Raw genomic sequence first — 13,163 nt, 5'->3', positions numbered from 1 at the left:
GTCATATTGGCTTTATTCCTATTTCCAGAAACAGGCAAGGAATTTTGTCTCAAGGGTTTTCCTATGCTGTTCTCTTTTTTTTTTTTTTAAAGATTTTATTTATTTTTTATTTATTTGCCAGAGACAGAGGGAGAGAGAGCGAGCACAGGCAGACAAAGAGGGAGGCAGAGGCAGAGGGAGAAGCAGGCTCCCTGCTGAGCAAGGAGCCCGATGTGGGACTCGATCCCAGGACCCTGGGATCATGACCTGAGCCAAAGGCAGCTGCTCAACCAACTGAGCCACCCAGGCGTCCCCTATGCTGTTCTCTTTACCTACATGCCACTTCTATTACTTTTCTATAGCTGCTGAAACCAATTACCACAAATATAGTGGCTTAAAACTAAATTTTAACAAACATCATTTTATAGTCCTTTAAGTGAGTAGTCCAACATAGGTCTCATTGGACTATATCAAGGTGTCGACAGGACTGGCTGGGATTCTTTCTGGAGGCTGAAGTGGAGAATTTGTTTCCTTGTCTTTTCCAGCTTCTGGAGGCCACCCACATTTGTTGGCTCATGGCCCACTTCCTTCATCTTCAAAGCCAGGAGTGTTGCATCTTTCCAACCGTTCTTGTGTAGTTACAGCTCCCTTTGCACAAAGCTGGGAATAGTTCTCTCATTTTAAAGCCCCATGTAATAAATTGAGCCCACGTGAACAGAAAATAATCTCCCTGTCCCAAGGTCGGTACCTGGAAAGTCCCTTTTGCCATGTAGGGTACCATATTCACAAATTCTGGGGATTAAGATATAGACATCTTTGAGGGTTAGGGGCATTATTCTAACTACCGCACTATTTTTTATGACTGCATTGGGCTACAAATACTCTAACAGTAGCTTTAGGGTTTTGTGTTTGTTAGATAACGAAACATCTTACGTAGCAACAAGTAGGCAGTTGCTAGCACTGATTGAGCTGATCAACAATGCCACCAGGGACTCAGGCCTTTTCTTTTTCCATTTTGCCATCTTCCATGCCTTGGCTTTTGCTTTTTGCCTACAGGTTTATTGTTTCAGGATGGTTGCTGCTTTTCCAGATTATCATAATTATTTTCGAGCCAAACAGAAGAGGGAAAAGGGGTGTACCAGATGCTGTCACAATGCTCTGCCCATATCCCCTAGTTCTAATCCCTTCAGTGTACAGTGGCCAGACTTCCAACTGCGAGTACCTACATTTTTATGCTCTAGGGTTTTCTTCAGCTGCTGAGCCAGGAGAAGCCTACTTTGTGATCCCACGACCTCTCTTCTAGCAAAAGTCAGTGACTAAGGAGAGTAGATGTACATAACTAGCTTTCCTTGTCCCTTGGAGAAGATGAGTGTTTTTTGGGTAGGATGATTTTTTTTTTTAAATTTTATTTATTTTATTTGACAGAGAGAGAGAGAGATCACAAGTAGGCAGAGAGGCAGGCAGAGACAGAGGGGGAAGCAGGATCCCCGCTGAGCAGAGGGCCTGATGCGGGGCTCGATCCCAGGACACTGAGATCATGACCCGAGCCGAAGGCAGAGGCCCAATCCACTGAGCCACCCAGGCGCCCTGGGTAGGATGATTTTAAGGCACGTGTTTCTTATTGGTTTGTAGAATTTACCAGGCGTACTAGGCTCTAGTTATTCTTAGGATTAAAGGGATAATGGATCTTTTATTGGATACTTACTCTTCCATTTCCTATCTCACTTCTCCACTATCCTATCAGTTTCTTGGGGTCACATCAAAATAAAACTATTTCCACTTCTGTCCTTGTCTCAGGACCTCTTTGTAGGGAACTGAAATCAAGATGGGCCATCATCACCTTTCCTCCTTCTGTCTTTAAAGCAGACAGTTGGTGCTGAAGTGGCTAGCTTTCAACTAGGAGGTGACAAGACAATATTTAGACGGTGAAATGAAAGGAACAAAGAACTTGGGTCCGTATCTTTGAGCCACTGTACCAACCCTGGACTGGACTGTTTACTGCTTGTTTGTTACAAGAGAAAAATAAGTTCTGTTGTTTAGGTCATTTAAAAAAATTTTTATTTATTGATTTGACAGAGAGATAGAGAGACAGTACAACGACAGGCAGAGGGAAAGAGAGAAGCAGGCTCTCCGCTGAGCAGGTAGCCCGATGTGGGTCTTGATCCCAGGACCCTGGAACCATGACCCAAGCCGAAGGAAGTCGGCTAACAGTTAACCAACTGTTTGGCCATTCTTAATTCAAAATTGTTTACTTGCAGTCCAATGTGTCCCCAATACAAATAAACAGAAATAAAGTAATTCTAGAGATTAGTAAGAACTATGAAAGAAATGGATACAGTACTATAATATTCTATTTTTTTTTTAAAGATTTTATTTATTTATTTGACAGAGAGAGATCACAGTAGACAGAGAGGCAGGCAGAGAGAGAGAGAGAGGGAAGCAGGCTCCCGCTGAGCAGACAGCCCGATGCGGACTCGATCCAAGGACCCTGAGATCATGACCTGAGCTGAAGGCAGCGGCTTAACCCACTGAGCCACCCAGGCGCCCCTATAATATTCTATTTTTTAAGGTTTTACTTATTTTGATAAGGAGAGAGAGTGTGTGAGCACACAATTAGGGGGAGCAGGAGGCAGAGGGAGAGGGAGAAGGCTCCCCGCTGAACAGGGAGCCCAATGCAAGGCTTGATCCCAGGACCCTGGGATCATGACCTGAGCCAAAGATAGAGATAGAGCCAAAGATAGAGACAGATGCTTAACAACTGAGCCACCCAGATGTCCCATCTATGGTTGTTTTTAATTGAGCTGAGTAGTTGTAATAGAAAGCTGGGGTGCCTATAAAGCCTAAAATACTTACTTTCTGGCCCTTTATGGTAAAAGCAATGATCGTTTATGATAATAATACTCTAGATTCTCAAAGCATTTTATTTTATTCTTTTAAAAGATTTGAAAGAGCGAGCGAGCACAAATGGCAGGGGCAGAGAGAATCTCACAGACTCCACACCAAGCGCAGAGCCTGGTAAAGGGCTCCATCTCACAACCCAGTGATCATGAGCCCAGCTGAAACCAAGTCAGATGCCAAATGACTGTGCCACCCAGGCTCTCCTCAAAGAATACTAAATCAAGTATCATCTAACATAACTTTGTAAAGGAAAACAACAACAACAAAAACCACACACACCTAGGAAGCAATTATTAAAAAAAATTTTTCTTTGAAGATCAGACTGTGTCTTCAATACATCCTAGAAGTACTCTCCACATGTACGGTAATCGTTGTCCTCACTTTCTGTATCAGGAATGTGTTTGGCCACAAGTAATGGAAACCTAAGAATGGCTTAAAGAAAACGGGCCAGACATAACTAGGGGGGGCATGGGGAACTGCTGCTCTAGGATGTATTAGAGACCCACATCTAAATTTTCTGCACTATCAACTTTATAGTTCACTTTTATCCTATTTGTGGTTTCATTGTAAAAATCAGAAACAAAAATTAGACAACAGATGCTGTATTACTTTGTATATCAAGACCACGTTTCATGCAGAAAGAAGGGATAAGGGTGAGGACTACTGAATTTGTCCCTTTTTTATTAGTAATGGGCAATTCTTTCCAAAAGATCCACTCTGCAGATTTCTGCTCACATTTCACTGGCAAGGACTCAAACACAGGTTCAGCCCTACCATGACTGTTTTAAACCAGTAACAAGTATTCCTTGGGGCTTTCCTTCCGGAGTTCCAAGTCTCTAAATGCCACCTGAAAAATAAAACAAAAATTGGGTTTGGAAAGCGTCCCTGTTGGCAGGGAAGAGGGGTGGGTGGGAATGGATGCTGGACGGCCAAGGATTCAAGTCAAGCCTGCAGAAACCCAAGTTTTATAGTAAACATGGGAAAGGAAGATGATGGCAGAATTCTCTCTACAGCTCCAAAGGATCACTTGCTCACCCGCTCATATAGAGCACTGGAGAACAGGTGGGCAGAAACTTCATACCATCAAAGCAGCAGAAAGGCAAAGAACACCGGCACTGGGGTCCTAGCATGGGAAGATGCTGGGACGGGACCTCGATAAAACCTATAAAAGAATTACTACAGCGTCTGAAGAGCTGCTCCGGTTATAGTTCTAAGATTGCGTACACTCCCTTTTGGACTATTCAGTCACATCTCTATAAAACGTACTGGATACAGGAATCAGTGAGGGTATGAGGAAATATTTTCCTAATGCTAACTAGTTGTTAACCAACTTCAGCAGGGCGTCCCCTTTCCTTCACCTGTTCTTTGTTTTGTCCCTGTCTTAATACCCTGGCGATCTGCTCTTCGCTGAGAAGCAGAGTAGCTATTTCAGGTGAAAAGTCGTAGACGGGCAATTGGTGCAGGGCCCTCTCGCGTAAAAGCGAGGAGATGCCATGTGAACGCTCTTCACTCCGCCATTTCTAGTCACATCAAGGTGTCTTACTGCTGGAGGACGGATGAGTCTTAGAGTCGAGGGTAGCGATCAACACGCATGCAGGTTACGCCGCCCGTGGGCTGTTCCCTTCTCACAAAGCCCCGCGGGGAGAGGACCGTGTGCCCCGACCTGGGCTGCAGCGTTGCTCCGGCCCGGCTCCCTTGTGCACCGTGCCTCCCTCATCCCCAAAACCCGAGAGCGGGGAGGGAGAAATCGCTGCCAATCCCTCTTCGGGGGCCCGAAGGAAAAATGGCGAAGCGCAAGGGCGGGGAACAGGGCGGCGCGAGTGACCCGGCACTCGCTAGGCCTCGCAGCCCGCGGAGTGGGCCGCCGTGGGCGACGCCGCGCAATCGCGGGCCGCTCGGTGTCTCCGCCATCTTCTACTCACCCGGACTCCCCCCCGCAGCCACGCTCGCTTCGTGTTTCCCTTCCGGCCGCTGACAGAGATCCGGGCTGGGCGGGGTGGGCGAGCTCGCGGAGGGGGTGGACCGAGGGCGGGGAGGCCGGACGGAAGAGGAAAGGGAGGGCGGCGAGCCGGCCGCGGCGGGGTGTGGAGCGTGCGGCGTGTGTGCGGAGGGAGGGCGGGAGGCGAAGAGAGGGCGGGAGGCGGAGGAATGAGAGCGCGAGGCGTTTCTCGTCGGCCCCTTCGCTCGGGCGGAAAGAGCCGAGCGCAGCCCGAACGCTCTATTAAAATGGCGGCGGCGTCAGCGGTGGCCGCGGCGTCTGGTCGGTGAAGTGACTCTGCTGCTTCTCTCCCCACCCGCCCCCTCCCTCCCTTTCCCCTCCCCCCGTCCTTCCCCCCCTTCCCCGCCGCCGGCGCCTCCGCGCCCCTCCGGCCTGCGCACCTCCCCTCGCCCCCCTCCTCTCCCCCGCCCGCTCCGGGGACCGCCGGCCCCCTCCCCCATACTCCTGCTCTCCGCCCCGTCCCTGCCGCCGCCCGCCCTCGTCGCCTCCCCGCCCCGCCGGCCGGCCGGCCCCCTCCTCCGCCTCTCTCCCCTCCCCCCCGCCGGTCGGGATCAGTCAGAGCGATCCGAAGCGGGGGAGGGGGGGGGCGGCGGCCGAACGATGTGCGAGAACTGCGCAGACCTGGTGGAGGTGTTAAATGAAAGTAAGTAGCCGCGGCGGCGGCCTGTGGGGGTGCACGGTTTGGGGACCCCGCGCAGCTCCCCGGGACTGCCGCGGCCTGTGGGAGGCGACGGCCGAGCCGGGCGGCGTGCGGGCCTAGCGCCCCGGGAAGGTGCGCGGTGGCGCGGCAGTCGAGGCGCCTCGGGCCCAGCCCGGCCCGGTTACCTGGGCGCCCGAGAGGGGGCCGTTCCGGAGCTCCGGCCAGGCCGGGCCTGGGCGGTCTTACCTCTCGGAAAGTTTCCTCATTACAGGTGTCAATTAACGAAGGCACTAATGAGCCTTCGCCTTTTTCGTCCTGCCGGGAAGGTGAAGGGAGGTGGGGTCCGAGGACGTAGCTCTCCTCCGCAGTCCGAACCCTTCGGCCCTCCGGCCGCCCTCTTTGATTTTCTGCGTGCTGCTGGGGAGGCCTCTTTTACCTGCTAATTTTCATTAAACTCCCTAGGAGGAGGTTGCTGGTTTTCCCCTCCCTTGGGGTTGTGTGGGTGTATTAAGCCTTTCTGCCAGTCCTGAAATAGCTGAAAATGAACTGTGATAGTCATGATTGGAACCTTCATTCCTATTTTTTTTTTTTAAGTTAATGATGTTTTTTCTTAGCGTACCATTCGTCGTTTTAATGGTAAATTTTATTAAGGAGAGCACTGTACTACAGATACCATCCCGGGATAGTCATGGCCTGTCTCCTGGAAGGAAAGGCCTTATTCCGTATACTTCTGATTATTAACGACCGTACACTGATACACACACACACACACACACATATTTAAGGCAGATTCTTTTATTTCCGACTCTTGGAAGATAGTATTTGATCCTAGAGAAACAAGCTGTGTTGCAAGTTCACTACTTCTGGGCCCAAAGGCCTAGTTGGTTGAGGTGTATTAGATAAAAGGTTAATTTACAAAAACTTGATTGTTGAGAAAATGATCATTTACAAACCGCTTATGTGGGTTTTGGATTTGTGTTCTATTATTTCCAAAAACTTCCAAACTATTTTCTAATATGATTCTTTAAGACAATGGATTTGTAAAGTGTATCCTCTTGTTTGCGTATTTGAATTTGTGTGTTTGAATTTTACTTCAATAACGCAAGGCAGTAATAAAAGTGGAATGGTTCTAGTTTACTTTGAACTGTGTGTTTACTTTCTGACAGGTGGAAGCAGGTTTTGCACATATTTAGACTGGACTTTCCCAAATTTCTGTTACTCTAAATTTTCTTAGAATTTTAGGGTTATTTGTATTCATTTTGAGATGCTTTTACTTTTGGTGCAGGTGGTTTATGATATGGTGATTATGTAGGTGAAGTCCTTCTACTTACTTTAGTAAACTGTTTTATATCTCATATAAGTTGTGTGATTATGGTTTTATTAGGAAAAGCATATCTTTGCTTTTAATATAGGAAAAACTGGTTTAATAATTTGGAGTTTTAAGTTATTTTGAACTCAATTAGGAAAACTGCCCTTAATATAGTATCTAAAGAAACTAAAGTTTGTTAATCTTTATTATCTCTTGAAAAGAGACATGAAAGTTCTTATTGAATTATTTGGGAAACCCCTAGAACTTTGTTTAGAAGCAGTAAAAAATGCAGTGGATTTATGGAAACTTAGAAACGCAGAGAATCTTGAAGTAGAATTGAGCTTTTATTACCTTTAATTGTATACAGTTAGTGGAACCAGGTTCACAAAATGTGGCCATGCAGACCCTCTAAGAAATTTGTCTTAATGAACAAATAAGGATTTCCTATTTGTTTATAAGCCAGTAGGCTCTAAAAATACTTAGGACAATTTCTTAATATTTCCTTTAAAGCTCAGTTTAAAAATTTGCTTTCTAAACACTAACCTCATAATGATGCTTCCTTTTTTTTTTTTTTTTTTCTAAATTCAGCAGTTTTATTGGTAGGTTATATCAGACTATTATAAGTTGTTTTTTTCCTCCCTCTACTTGTAAAATTGTTCTCTCTTTTATTTTTTTTCTGCAGTTCTTGTATCCCAAACAAGAGTTTAAGTCTATAGAGAACAGAGGGTCTTACTTTATCTCATTATAGTAACGTTTATCCTTCCTGGGTAGAATCCTGATGGGTGGAATCCTGATGGCTGGAACTCGATAAAACCTGTTGAATTGAAGTAGGTTATGGATCTTTTAAAAAATCTTGCTCACAATAACTCTTAAGTCTATACCTTTATTCCCCCAGAGGTTGTGCATAGATGAGTATCCACTCATCCTTGATTAGAAATTCAGAGTTAAAGTCCCCAAATAATGTGTTCAGAACTCATCTCTCAGTATAACTCCCCATGAGATTTTAACCAAAAAAGGAAAAAAAATTACCCAAAACCTATTTCTTATCAAATTTACCAACACTGGTGAAACTTAAAAGAAGTCTGCCTGGATGTACTGGTGTAATGTGAAAATTTTGTGCTTTAAATGAAAGGGTAGACCTAATGCCGATGGTACTGCTTTATATCTGATATGCGCAGAGGGTTTGATAATGGTAGGGACTTCAAATATTTATTTAAAAATCTGGCAGACCATAATTTAGTTAAAATAAAAGTTGGTAACAAAAGATTATAAATAGCTTGTGTTTGTCATCAGTTTTTGGTGAAAGAATTAATATTACCATTTATACCTCTAGTCCTGCTGAGAATTTGAAGCTGTGAACTCTTACCATGGAAATATACAGGTATAAAAAGCACACTTTTGCCTGTGGTTTAAGGACCCCACTGCAGCCTGTCCAAGGAGCCAGGCTAAGAACCACATAATAAGGACCCCCACATCCCCTTTTTAAATAGTCTTGACAGGTACTCTAAAACTTATATTTCTAAATAATGTTTGGCTTTAGTGTTAGAGTAACCAATGTCAAAATACTAACATTTAAGTTTCTCTTTTCCCTTCAGTGCTTTATTTTTAATAAGGATCTTTTGAAAGCTTGGATTGTATTTAGTTAATTTGTTTACTGCAGTTTGTGGGTTTGCATTCAGTTTAGGAAATAATTTTAAGTTTATATTCCTGTGTTTATTCTGTTGAATTTGTATATTTGCAGCTTTTCTAGCTATTTTTGTGAACTAGTTTACTAAGTCCATTTCTGGGTGTTGATGAGAAGAGGTTGGAGGTGAAGTTGTGCTTTGGGCCATCATGGTAGCTATCTCAGTAGTAAATTGAGGTCATTATTTCCCTTGGTAAAGTCAGTTTCTCTGAGAGAATGAAAATGGTTTTATTTTTTTTATTTTTTATTTTTTTAAAAGATTTTATTTATTTATTTGACAGAGAGAAATCACAAGTAGATGGAGAGGCAGGCAGAGAGAGAGAGAGAGAGAGAGGGAAGCAGGCTCCCTGCTGAGCAGAGAGCCTGATGTGGGACTCGATCCCAGGACCCCGAGATCATGACCTGAGCCGAAGGCAGCAGCTTAACCCACTGAGCCACCCAGGCGCCCTGAAAATGGTTTTAAATATAGATTTTGTTCTATGGGTGTGTTTAGTAAATTACAGTTTGCCAAATGTAGCATTTAAATTAGACAATTTATTTGTCCCTCCTCCTTATCTTTGAAGATGGGCAGGAGCAGGTATTGGTATCTAAATTTTAGAGCTAAAGAAATTAAATCTCAGAGAGGCTAAGTGGTTTGCCAGATAAAGGTCACCTGTCACTTGCTTAGTTAATCCTGTCTAAGCTTGAACTCAGGATACTGTGATAACAGTATTTGCAGAATAATTCTGTTTGCATTATTTTTCAAAGCAGAATACTTTATTGAGCAGCTTGTGTTGAGTACTTTATCAGCTCTTTGAGGTAGGTACTCTGTCACCCTTTTCAGATAAGAGAACCAAGATTTAGGGTTTATATAACTTGCTTAGAGTCACATGACTATATTTGGTGGAATCAGAATCTGAACAGGACTTAATCTCAGGTCAGGCTAAAAAGGCCATGCTCTTACAAGTTATGCTGTGCTGTGTAAACTTTATGATGATCTGTTTGAATGGAAGACATTATTGTGAGTATACTGTTTGACAGAATAAAATATTAGTATATTTTTATGTATTTTCACAATTTCAGGCATAATGCCATTGTAATTGTAGTAGGAATTTAAAAGCAGTGGTCCTTAAGTAGCTGAATGGAATCTAAGTATAGTTAGCAATGAGTCCTTTAATAAACTATACATTTCTAGTTTTTAAGTATTATATATTATATATTATAATATATATATTATTATAAGTATATAGGCACCAATTAATTAAATCATTAGTAACAGTATTTTTTGGTTGACCTGTAATGCTAAAATTTGAAGTGATTCATAAAATTGGAAATATGATTTTACAGCACAAAGTGCCAAATTATGAATTATTTACTTGGTGATCTAGTTAAGTATCACTTAACCAATTAGTATTTAAAGTAGTATGCTTAATTTCAGTTTGTATGTTTTTATGGTATAACTTAGTGACTAGTACTTTATGGCATTGTCAGTGATAACTGTCAATGAACTTTAGCACAGTATTCATGAAACATGGTAACATTTCTTATATGTTTAATGATAGTGTCTATATATCTGATGTAAAAGTATTCCTAATGTGTAGATAGTGTGTATTAATAATTTTTATATTTTCAGAAAGAGAAACTTTCCAATAATGTTTTGACCAAGGTCAAAGCGAAACCTCGCTAAAGGGGTAGAGCCGCCTTTCTCTTTACTTTATTTTTTTATTTATAAAGGTTGCATATGCTCATAGAGATACTAAGAATTATAAATCTAATCATCCAGTGATGATTCCTGTTGATTCTTTGAAATATTTGTGGTACACAATTATATTTCTCCCATCCAAGTACTAACCAGGCCCGACCCTGCTTAGCTTCCGAGATCAGACGAGATCGGGCGCGTTCAGGGTGGTATGGCCGTAGACCACAATTATATTTCTAAGAATGAGATATATGTAGTTTAATATCTAACCACCTAATGTTTAATGTTACTAGTTTTGCCTAATGTTTTGTTTGCTCATTTTCCTTACTAACCTTTCTTGAAAATGTACTTTTTATTTCTATTGTATTTCATTTTTTTTTTTTTTTTTTTAAAGATTTTATTTATTTATTTGACAGAGAGAGATCACAAGCAGGCAGAGAGGCAGGCAGAGAGAGAGGAGGAAGCAGGCTCCCTGCTGAGCAGAGAGCCCGATGCGGGCCTTGATCCCAGGACCCTGAGATCATGACCTGAGCTGAAGGCAGCGGCTTAACCCACTGAGCCACCCAGGCGCCCCTCTATTGTATTTCATTTTATACGAAATTTAATATTTTCATATTGTGTTTGTTTCCAGTTCTTATGTTATAAATAATTCCACACATGAACATCCTGTATATAAATCTTTTAATTACATTACTGTTTTTTTAGATAGATTTCTAGAAGTTATCACTGTGTCAGAAATATAAACATACTTTTGTTTGCATTGTTTACTTGCTGTTCAGAAAAGATACACTGATTTCCACTCTTTAAGTATTGTCTGTACAATATGGGCACTTGTACTGAATATTATCCTTGAAAAGGTGTTATTTTGGCAAAAACTGTAATAGCCAGTTAATAGTAAGTTTAAACACACTTTTTTTGTTGTTTAAGATTTTATTTATTTGACAGAGACACACTGAGAGTGAGAATACAAGCAGGGGGAGTGGGAGAGGGAGAAACAGGCTTCCTGCTGAGTGGGGAACCCGATGTGTGGGACTCAATCTGGGACCATGACCTGAGCATACGGCAGATGGTTAATGACTGAGCCACCCAGGCGCCCCTAAGCATTCATATTTTTATTGGCTATTTGCATTCTTTAATACATTGCCTGTGTTCATTTTCAACTTTTCAGGTTTTAATGTTTTGGGTAATTACCTTACAAGAGTTGCCCATTTATTAACTGTAGCAACTGTTGGTCATATTCACAGCATACATTTTTTTTCCTGCCCCCTTCCTCCTTTTTAAAAAAATAAAAAAATTTTTTTTATTACTTTATTTATTTGACAGAGATCACAAGTAGGCAGAGAGGAAGGCAGAGAGAGAGGAAGGGAAGCAGGTCCCCCTGCTGAGCAGAGGGCCCTACGCAGAGAGCCCAGGACTCTGGGATCATGACCTGAGCCTAAGGCAGAGGCTTTAACTCACTGAGCCATCAAGGAGCCCCCCCCACCCCTTTTTTTAAAAATGTGGTCTCTCTGCACCCATTGTGGGGCTCAAATTCACAACCTTGAGATCAAGAGTTGGATGCTGTGCTGACCAAACTAGCTAGGTGCCCCTTTCCTGTTTTTTTTGTTTGTTTGTTTGTTTGTTTTCCCCCATTTGGGTGTTTTTAATTATAGGTCTTTAAAAAATGTTTCATATTGTGCAGCTTCTTCTGCAGTGTTGCCTGTCTAAAACACAGTATATGATTATCATATTATCTACTTAAACTGTCATAATCTTCAGTAGTTGAAGAATAAAATTCTAACTTCTTAACCTGACATATATCATAGCACAATTTGACCCAAACTACTTTTCCTAGCTTCAGATCTCACTTTTTTGGTGAGGCCTTCTTTTTTTTTTTTTTTTTAACTTATTTATTTGAGAGAGAGACAGTGAGAAAGAGCATGAGTGAGGAGAAAGTCAGAGGGAGAAGCAGACTCCCCATGGAGCTAGGCGCCTGATGCGGGACTCGATCCCGGGATTCCGGGATCATGACCTGAGCCGAAGGCAGTCGTCCAACCAACTGAGCCACCCAGGCGTCTCTTGGTGAGGCCTTCTTATATCTTTCCCAGCCTCTCCTAAAATAACTAATATCCTTTAGTTTAGGATATATATGTACACTTTAGCCCTCCTTTTTCTTTTCTTTTTTTTAAATTAACATTAGTTTTCCTTGCTGTGTGAAGAACTCCTTAGACTCAGGGGCCATTGTTTTCTTTTTTTCCCAGCCCCTAATATAGTGCCTTACAGAGAATAGGTAAACATTTTAGTTAAGGAAAGATTTTTGTAAAAGAAGGATGTGATTGCCTAGTTAAATCAGTATTCTTGGGCCTATAGTCAGTAATGACCTATATTTTTTAAAGTAAGCTCTGTACCCAGTGTGGGGCTTGAACTCAAAATTCTGTGAGCTTTGTGTCTGTGACATGAACTTTGACTGAATTACTTTTATTTAGGACTTTATATACCAGGAAAACAATTAGACTTTTTGCTCCTTATTGTGATTAACACCTGTTAATGTTTTTTTTTCCTCAAATTCCATAGGAGTTAAAACATTCTCCAAATATGTTAATTGACAGTTGATGTGGTGTGAACCTGGCTGCTTCTTGCACTTCCCTTACTGTAGTTGTTGAAGATTGGTTTCTCTTCCTGCTCTAGCTGTAACTTCTTCTAGAAAACTTAGGTTGCTTTTATCTGCTGAAAGAACCTACTTCTCTAGCCATTGCTGATTGGATTCCAGATAGACTCCTGACCTGATGGATTGGTGGGGCTGCTTTTGATCAGTCAGATTTCTCCTGTCAGAATGTTTGAAGGGAAGGGCCAAGTATCTGTGAGCTGCTGAAGGAGAGCAGGTGCTTTAGGAAGCTGGTGGGAGGGAGCAGAAACATTGAGGAAGTAAAGGCGGTTGTTTGCAGAAGAGAATTGGGACAGATTTGTGGAAACTGTCGACATTAAAGCTCCGTGAAG

The 13,163-nt window shown here is 42.6% G+C and overlaps 1 protein-coding gene and 1 long non-coding RNA gene across 4 annotated transcripts in view; one reads left to right on the top strand and one right to left on the bottom strand.

Annotated features, from left to right (window-relative positions):
• Positions 1–3,525: 3,525 nt before the first annotated feature.
• On the bottom strand, positions 3,526–6,002 carry LOC116595635. Its single transcript, XR_004287785.1, has 2 exons — positions 5,763–6,002; positions 3,526–3,724 (listed from the first exon to the last, which is right to left on the bottom strand). It is a non-coding gene; the product is annotated as an uncharacterized LOC116595635 (long non-coding RNA).
• USP34 (ubiquitin specific peptidase 34) overlaps positions 5,331–13,163 on the top strand; it is a 244,320-nt gene continuing 236,487 nt past the window's right edge. For all 3 annotated transcript variants that reach the window (XM_032352232.1, XM_032352230.1, XM_032352231.1), the window contains exon 1: positions 5,331–5,519. In XM_032352232.1, coding sequence (XP_032208123.1) covers positions 5,477–5,519 — 43 coding nt within the window. In that variant the 5' untranslated portion in view covers positions 5,331–5,476. The remainder of the gene's footprint in view (positions 5,520–13,163) is intronic.

The sequence above is a fragment of the Mustela erminea genome, chromosome 7 (genome assembly GCF_009829155.1).
Source record: "Mustela erminea isolate mMusErm1 chromosome 7, mMusErm1.Pri, whole genome shotgun sequence".
NCBI lineage: Eukaryota > Metazoa > Chordata > Mammalia > Carnivora > Mustelidae > Mustela > Mustela erminea.
The sequence above is the reverse complement of the archived record's forward strand: the minus strand, read 5'-3'. Positions and strand labels throughout refer to the sequence as shown.